The following is a 397-nucleotide window of genomic DNA, read 5'->3' on the forward strand; positions in this document are numbered from 1 at the left end:
TCACCATTATTACCACCACTTAACACCACGCTATTATAATCACTACCTCCTCCTCGCCACAATTATGCTTATTATTGCCACAACTCACCCAAGACCCGAAGAGCAACCTCGACGTCAAGCACGCCCGCAGTGTTAGGACGCAGTGCAGGTGTAGACGCCCGCGTTTTCGCTTCCCGCCCGCACGATCCTCAAGGAACGCCCATCCGAGCCCAGATCCACGTTCCGCCGCCCACCGTGGCCTACGACGGTGCCGCCCACGGACCACAGGATCGAAGGTGCTGGTGGAGAGAGAGGGGGGGGGGGGGGTGTAAATTGAGCTTCTGTTTTGTGGATTTTAGTGGTATTGAGTAGTCTTTGCTTTTACCGTTAATTATAATGTTACTGCTGTTGTTGTCGG

General features: G+C 53.9%; 1 protein-coding gene across 1 annotated transcript in view; it reads right to left on the minus strand.

Annotated features, from left to right (window-relative positions):
- The window catches only part of LOC119594538 (hemicentin-1-like), a gene marked incomplete in the record, with an annotated part of 42,784 nt that overhangs the window by 468 nt on the left and 41,919 nt on the right, over positions 1 to 397 (minus strand). The window contains 1 exon segment of the mRNA XM_037943570.1: positions 89 to 278. Coding sequence (XP_037799498.1) covers positions 133 to 278 — 146 coding nt within the window.

The sequence above is a fragment of the Penaeus monodon genome, chromosome 34 (genome assembly GCF_015228065.2).
Source record: "Penaeus monodon isolate SGIC_2016 chromosome 34, NSTDA_Pmon_1, whole genome shotgun sequence".
In the NCBI taxonomy this organism is placed as follows: domain Eukaryota; kingdom Metazoa; phylum Arthropoda; class Malacostraca; order Decapoda; family Penaeidae; genus Penaeus; species Penaeus monodon.